The sequence below is a fragment of the Nannospalax galili genome, unplaced genomic scaffold (genome assembly GCF_000622305.1).
Source record: "Nannospalax galili isolate Female #2095 unplaced genomic scaffold, S.galili_v1.0 scaffold809, whole genome shotgun sequence".
Lineage (NCBI taxonomy): Eukaryota > Metazoa > Chordata > Mammalia > Rodentia > Spalacidae > Nannospalax > Nannospalax galili.
Window position 1 is genome coordinate 1,934,203 of NW_008360015.1, and position 7,246 is coordinate 1,941,448.

General features: G+C 48.4%; 1 protein-coding gene across 8 annotated transcripts in view; it reads left to right on the plus strand.

The window, feature by feature from the left end:
• The first annotated feature begins 1,204 nt into the window (after nt 1-1,204).
• Nucleotides 1,205-7,246, plus strand: part of Trrap (transformation/transcription domain associated protein) — a 123,430-nt gene continuing 117,388 nt past the window's right edge. For 6 of the 8 annotated variants that reach the window (XM_029559093.1, XM_029559096.1, XM_029559097.1 and 3 more), the window contains exons 1-3: nt 1,205-1,348; nt 4,851-5,011; nt 5,412-5,461. In XM_029559093.1, coding sequence (XP_029414953.1) covers nt 4,912-5,011; nt 5,412-5,461 — 150 coding nt within the window. In that variant the 5' untranslated portion in view covers nt 1,205-1,348; nt 4,851-4,911. The remainder of the gene's footprint in view (nt 1,349-4,850; nt 5,012-5,411; nt 5,462-7,246) is intronic. The other 2 variants (XM_008824030.2, XM_017795834.2) reach the window with 1 other exon arrangement.

Consider the following 7,246-nt stretch of genomic DNA (forward strand, 5'->3'; position numbering starts at 1 on the left):
CTGCCACCTCACTTGTGGATTACTGTGTTCACTGGTCCCCACACTATTTCTTTATTGCTTTGGCCTGGCTTGAAGCTTGACTCCCACCCATTTTGGCCTAGGTGGAGGTCATCCCATACTAACTGTGGTTGTCTGTTACACCTGGGTTTGCCTTTGCTAAGAGGGAACAGCCTATCTGCAGCCTCCCAGTGGCCTCCCTTGCCTCTTCTGTTTGCTTGTATTAAAAAACCCCAGAAAGCCTGGATTGGTGGAGCACACTTTTAAATCAGGAGAATCTCTGGGAGTTCAAGGTCAGCCTGGTCTAAATTGCGAGTTCCAGGCCACCAAGGGCGACATAGTAAGACCCTGCCTCAAACAAATAATAAAGAAGAATCCCAGGGGGCCTCGAAAGAACACTTAGCGGTTAAGAGCACATTTTGGTTCCCATCCATATCAGATAGCTTACAACTGTCTACAATTGCGGCTCCATGGGATCTCGTCTCTGGCCTCCCCTGGCTTTTGCACTTGCACTCACGTGCACATACCTACCCCAGTGCCCCACTCCATAATTCTAAAATAATGAAAACAAATATTTCTTTTTCTTTCTTTCTTTCTTTTTTTTTTGGTCTTTTTGAGACAGGGTCTCCCTGTAGTCCCAGCTGTCCTGGAACTCACTATGTAGACCTTGAACTCACAGAGATCCACCTGCCTCTGCCTCCCGAGTGCTAGGATTAAAGGCGTGCACCACCACGCCCGGCAATATTTCTTTTTTTAAAGAGCATATTGGCACTCTTCTTTAAACCCAGCACTGGAGAGAGAGAGACATCCCAAGGGGCTCGACTGTAGCTCAATGGTGGATCTCTGTGAGTTCAAGGCCAGCCTGGTCTACATAGTGAGTTCCACGACAGCTGGGGCTACATGGAGACCCTGTCTCAAAAAGACCAAAAAAAGAAAAAGTAATCCCAGGAAAGGGAAACCAGCTCTGCACACACAGTCCAGCTGAGGACCATTTAGGGAAAACACCCTGGACACCTACCACCCTCTTCGGGACTGGTTCCAGGGAGGTATAAGGACACAAGAGGTCCAAAGCTGTTGCACTTGAAGCAGCTCACAGCCCTCCCAGCCTCGCAGGCGTGGACTTAGAGGGCCAGCTCGCCCACCCACGCTGCAGCCTCCCTCCCTGTCCCGCCGCCCGCCCAGGCCGCACCCACTTGGGGGCGGTGCACGGGGCCTAGTTCTCTCTGGGCGGACGCCGTCGCTTTAAGCAGGGGCGGGACTGCGCACCCAGCAGGAGCCGCGGCGGCGGTGGAGGAGCGGCTTAGGCCTGCCGGGGGTCTGGGGCCCAGCTGCGGGAGGCCGGCTGGTTCCGGTAAGCGCGGGGCTTGCGGGAGAACGACCCCGGGAGATGCACACGCACGCACTGCACGTCTCAGGGCCCGGCGAGAGGCCGGTACAGCGCGACGGCTGCACAGAGGGGGACAGGAGGGTGCTCCGGGCTGGCCGAGGTCCCTTAGGCCCCTTTGAGACTCAGCCTGGCTTGATCCGTCTGGCTGTGGTCCTTAGTCCTCCGCCGCGCCTGGCTGCGCTGTGAGCCGACAGTGGGAAAGCGCAATGCTAAAGGCCCGCGAGGATTGTCCCTTGGAGCTCGCCGTAGCTCAGCGGCTTGTGGGAAGCCGAGTGTGTACCTTTCCGGAGGATCGGTGACAAAAGGAAGGCTGTTTCCGACTGTCAGGGATTGAATGAGGAGTTGAGGTGCTGTGGCGGCCCAGAGGAGCCCTTTCTAAAAGCCATCCTGGCATCTCTGGGCCTCCACGCAGGCACCTGGCTCCCCCCGCCAGAGCGAAGAGCGAAGGTAGCGGCGGTCACAGCGCCCCCGTGCGGCTTGGCGGCGCTGCGGCATCCTGCCCGGGTATTGTGGGCGGGGCGGGTCCGCACTGAGGACCTGGCAATTTGCCAGGTTCTTACCTGGTTCACTTCTTGGTGGGGTGGTGGGTAGCCAGGCCTGAGCTCATGTCCTTCCAGAAGGTTCAGAACCACCTTCCAGAAATCCCCAGACTGAAGGAGATATATCCATACCCCCCCACACACCCCCGGTCACTGTCAGTCATGACCCTGCGGGAAACTAGGCCTGGCTGCTGGGGGATGGGATGAAATTGGCTCAGAGAATGCATTGCCTATGAAAGGGTGATTGAATCTCTCAAAAGTTGGAGCAGAGGGTGGGCGTGGTGGTACACACCTTTAATCCCAGCAGTCGGGAAGCAGAGGCCAGCTTGGTCTACATAGTGAATTTCAGGGCAGTTTGGGCTACAGGGAGACTGTCTCAAAAAACAAAACAAAAATTTGAGTAGGTGTTGGGACTGTAGCTTAGTGGGTGGAGTTCCTGCCTTGCACACCGAAAACTCTGTTTGTTTCCCCAGCACCTAGCACCGCAGGCTTAATATCCTAGCTGTTCCAGAAGTTCGGTACAGGAATCCAAGGTCATCTCAGGCCTCTCAGCCAGCTTTCTGAGATCCTGTCTGGAAACTACCCCTATAACAGGAAAGTGAGATCAAAAGTTTGGGCAGAAGCCGGCTATGGTAGTGGATGCCTTTAATCCCAGCACTCTGGATGCAGAGGCACGTGTATCTCTGTGCGCTGAAGTTCCAGGCCACCAGCCAGTGTTACACGGCAAGACCTTATCTCAAAACACACACAGAAATTCGGGCAGGACTAGGGGGTCAGTTCTTAAGCAAGGAGAGACTATGACCGGAAGTTTTAGTTCCTAGAGGATGGGGATATGGGGTCTTCAATGCTTGGAGGAGAGAGTGGAATAAGAAAGGACAAAACATTGCCAGGTCACAAGGCTGATAGTACTTCTAGGTGTGGACTTAAAAAAAAGTACGTATTTGTGTGTGTCTTTGTGTGCGTGCATGCCTGTGTGGAGGTCAGATGACACCTTGTAGGAGTTAGGTCTTCCACTATGTAAGTCCTGGGGATTCAACTCAGGTCCTCATGCTTGGTGATAAACACCTTTACCCACTGAGCCACCTTGTCAGCCCTGAACTTTTTTGATTGTTTTAAAAATATTTTTTATTTTATGTATGTGAATGTTTTGTCTGCATGTATATAAGTGTATCCATGCATGCAGTGTCAGAAGAGTGTGTCAGATTTCCCTGGAACTGGTGTTACACACGCTTGTTAGCAGTTATGTGGATGCTGGAGAACCAGACCCAGGTCCTTTGCAAGAGCAGCCAGTGCTTTTAACCACTGAGCCATCTCTCCAGCCCCACTTATTTTGTTGTGAGACAGGGTCTTGTTGAAGTAGCACTTTCTGATCTGAAAGTAGGTATGTAGTGCAGGCTGACCTTGAACTCCTGAGTGTTGGGATGACAAGTGTGTGCCATTGCCACCATGCCCAGCTTCCTTGGAGACTTTCCTGCCCTTCACTAGAGCATGGGAGCTTTTCGCTGGTTATTCTCAGAACTTAGAAAATCCTCTCTGTTGCCAAAGTGTTTTTTGTCCATTTTGCAAGTTGCCAGAGGAGTTCTGATGCGCTGGTATCCCCATCACTTGTGACAGCTGTTAGGGAGTGTGTCTTGGAAGATAGTGCATTTGAAAAGTTTGCCAATGGGTTATGGGTGTGTCTATTGAAGAAAAGCAAGCTATGAAACCATTACCTCTTCATTTGGAGTGAAATTGTGGGAGGTTGAGGTAAAGGCACTTTCAATAAATTCCCTAGACACTTGGGACAGTTTTTATAAAATAGAAAGCAAGTCGCTATTTGTTGTCAGCTTGGACCAAGAGTTCTCAAAATGGATCAACAGCCTGTTTCCAACTTGCTGAGGTGGTTTTTGAAGTGAGGCAGTCCTAAGGGTCAGCAAGATGGCTCAGCAGGTAAAGGTGATTGCTGCCAAGTGGTGCTGGAGGAACTGAGTTCAGTCCCTGGGACCCACATGGTAGAAGGAAAGAATGGATTTCCCTCTTTGTCCTCTGGCCTCCACATACTTGCGATGGAACATAAATGTTGATGACATGTAAATAAATGTTTTTTTCAAATATTTTATTATTTTTATTTTATGTGTATGCGTGTATTGCCTGCATGTAGGTAAGTGCACCTGTGTCATGCAGTGCCTGAGAAAGTCAGAAGAGACTGTTGGATCCCCTGGGACTGGATTTATGGACGGTTGTTAGCTGCCATGTGGGTGCTGGGATTTGAACTCAGGTCTTCTGCAAGAACAACCAGTGTTCTTAACCACTGAGCCATCTCTCCAGTCCCAAATGTTTTTTTCAAAAAACTATTCTTTGAGTGTGATTTGATCCTCAGCTTCCTGGTCCTGTCACAGTTTTTGTGCTACTGCTTGGGTTTAAAATTGTTTTTTGCAATGCTGGGGTTTGCTCAGGGTGGAACCCTGGGACTTCATGCATGCTGGTGAAACACTCTACCAACTGAGCTACATCTCCCATTCCTTACTAACTAGCTGTTTATAGAAAATCTTTGCAAACTCCTGGCTTGGGGAAAGAAGGAAATATAATAGAAAAGAAATGCTTCCATGTTGAAAAATGATGTTTGGAAAAGTGGATTTGGGTAAACATTTTAGCAAAAACAAACAACCCACAGAGAATAGTGTTATATTCTGAGTTACTGCGGAAGTATTTAGGTGGTAGGCTGGTGAGATGGCTAAGTGGGTAAGCACTTGGTGCCATCCCTGATGACCTGAGTTTGCTCCCTAGGACCCAGATGGTTAGAGAGAAAGGATTTCTGCAAGTTGTTTTTTAGTTTTCCTGCACATACACTGATCATGTGTGCTCCCCTACCCTGCATTGACTAGATAAATGTATAGGCTGTGGCCCTATGTCCTTAAAAGTTGCTAATTAAATGTTTCTTTTCGCAGGCTGGGTGAACTCATGGATCTGGTATTTCTGTTTTGAGAAAGAAACCAACTCAGAAGAAAAATGGCATTCGTCGCCACCCAAGGGGCCACAGTGGTTGACCAAACCACGCTGATGAAAAAATACCTTCAGTTTGTGGCAGCGCTCACGGATGTAAACACACGTGCGTTGATCCTTTTTGTCATTTTTGTCGAAGGACTCCGTCTTGGAGTTTGAATAGTGTGTATGTTGAGATAAATATCAATGCTAGGTTTTAGCCTTGGTTGTCCTTTGTGTGCCATTTGGAGAAGCAAAGTGATGAGCAATCGTGGCTGGAGCCCCAAAGAGGCACAAGTGTGTGTGCGTGTGCCTGTGTGTGTCCGTGTCCTTTGTGCATGCACACGTGTGCTTGAGAGCATGGATATGTGTGATTGGTCGTTAGGGACCTAGCTATGTGCCATCTTCTGGGCTATGACAGTCAAACTGATAAGATCTGATTGCTTCTCTCTACTTATTAAATACAATAATATTTGGAACATCCTAAACACCTTCAGTGATCTGATGGTCTGTTTTGCCCTTTACAGCTGATGAAACAAAATTGAAAATGATGCAAGAAGTCAGTGAAAATTTTGAGGTATGCACTTTATATTTTGCTTTTTCTTTCAGTCTTTCTGAGACAGGGTCTCCCTGTAGCCCCAGCTGACCTGGACTCACTATGTAGACCAGGCTGGCCTTGAACTCACAGAGATCCACCTGCCTAGTTAACAATTGTCTGTAACTCCAGTTCCAGGGGGTCCGACAGCCTCTCCTGTTCTCTGTGGGCATTGCACGACACGGGTGTACTTACCAACACACAGGCAATACATGCATATACACATAAAAATACACATAAAAATAATAAAAAAATATGAAAGAAAAAAAAGAGTATATTTTGAAGCTGGATGTGGTGGTGCGTGCCTTTAATCCCAGCATTCAGGAGGCAGAGGCAGGCCAGAGCTCTGTAAGTTCAAGGCCAGCCTGTAGTTCCCAGCTGGCTGTTGCTACAGGGAGACCCTGTCTGAAAAAAGCCAAAACACAGAAAACAAAACACAGAATATATTTTGTATGTATGTGTGTGCTTGTGCACAGGGCATGGGTAGCTTTCAGAGGACAACTTGAGGGGAGTCTGTTCTCTTCTCTGAACATATGGGTTTGGAGAGCACACTCAGGTTGCTAGCCTTGGTGGCAGTTGCCTTTAACCTCTGAACTGTTTTGCCAGCCCTGCATTTTCCCTCCGTATGTGCCTTCCTATTGTTGATTTGTCAATCTTTTAAAAAAAATTTGTGTTTATTTATTTTTAAGAGTGGTTTGCCTACATGTATGTAAGTGCAAAGTGTGTGCAGTGCCTCCGGAGGCCAGAAAGGGGCATCGGATCACCTGGAACTGGAGTTAAGGACACCTGTTAGCTATCATATGGGTGCTGGGAACCATGTCTGGGTCCTCTGGAAGAGCAGCTGGTGTTCTTAACCACTGAGCCATCTCCAGCCCCTCTATTAGTCTTTAAAAAAAAATTACTATGATTATGTGTATGTATGCTTTGTGGGGGTGCATTTGCCATAGTGTGTGTGTGTGTGTGTGTGTGTGTGTGTGTGTAGGGGTCACAGAACAACTCTGGAGGGCTCTGGATGTGAGTTCTGGTTGTTGAACTTGGGTTTTCAGGCTGGCTTGGTTGGGCAGCAGCACATTTACTCATAGAGCCGTCTCTCCAGCCCTTCTGTAAATATTTTTTAATTATTTATTATTGTGTGATGTATGTGTGTGTGTGTGCACACATATGTGCCCCTCCATGCACCTGAATGCTGTAGTGCACATGTGGAGGTAAGGGGACAACTATAGGAGTTGATTCACAACTTTATGTGGGTCCTGGGTATTGACTTAGGTCTTCAGGCTTTTGTGACAGTTTTACTTGCCAAGCCATCTGTCTGGTCCTGCCAGCCTTTTTTTGTTTTTATGAGACAGGGTCTTCCTGTAGTCCCAGATGTCCTACAACTTGCTATGTAGACTGGCTGGTGTCTGTCTCACAGAGATCCTCCTTTCTCAGCCTTCTGAGTGCTGGGATTAAAGGCATGAGCCATGTGGACTCTCAATCTTTAAAAAATACATTTTATGGGGCTGGAGAGATGGCTTAGCGTCTAAGAGCACTGACTGCTCTTGCAAAGGACCCGGGTTTGATTCCCAGCACACATATGGTGGCTACGAACCCTTACCTCCAGTTCCAGGGGAATCCGAAGCCCTCTTCTGACCTCCACAACACTGCATGAAACAGGTGCACTCACATACATGCAGGCAATACACTCATACACATAAAATAAAAAAAAATACATTTTATGCCAGGCGTGGTGGCGCACGCCTTTAATCCCAGAACTTGGGAGGCAGAGGC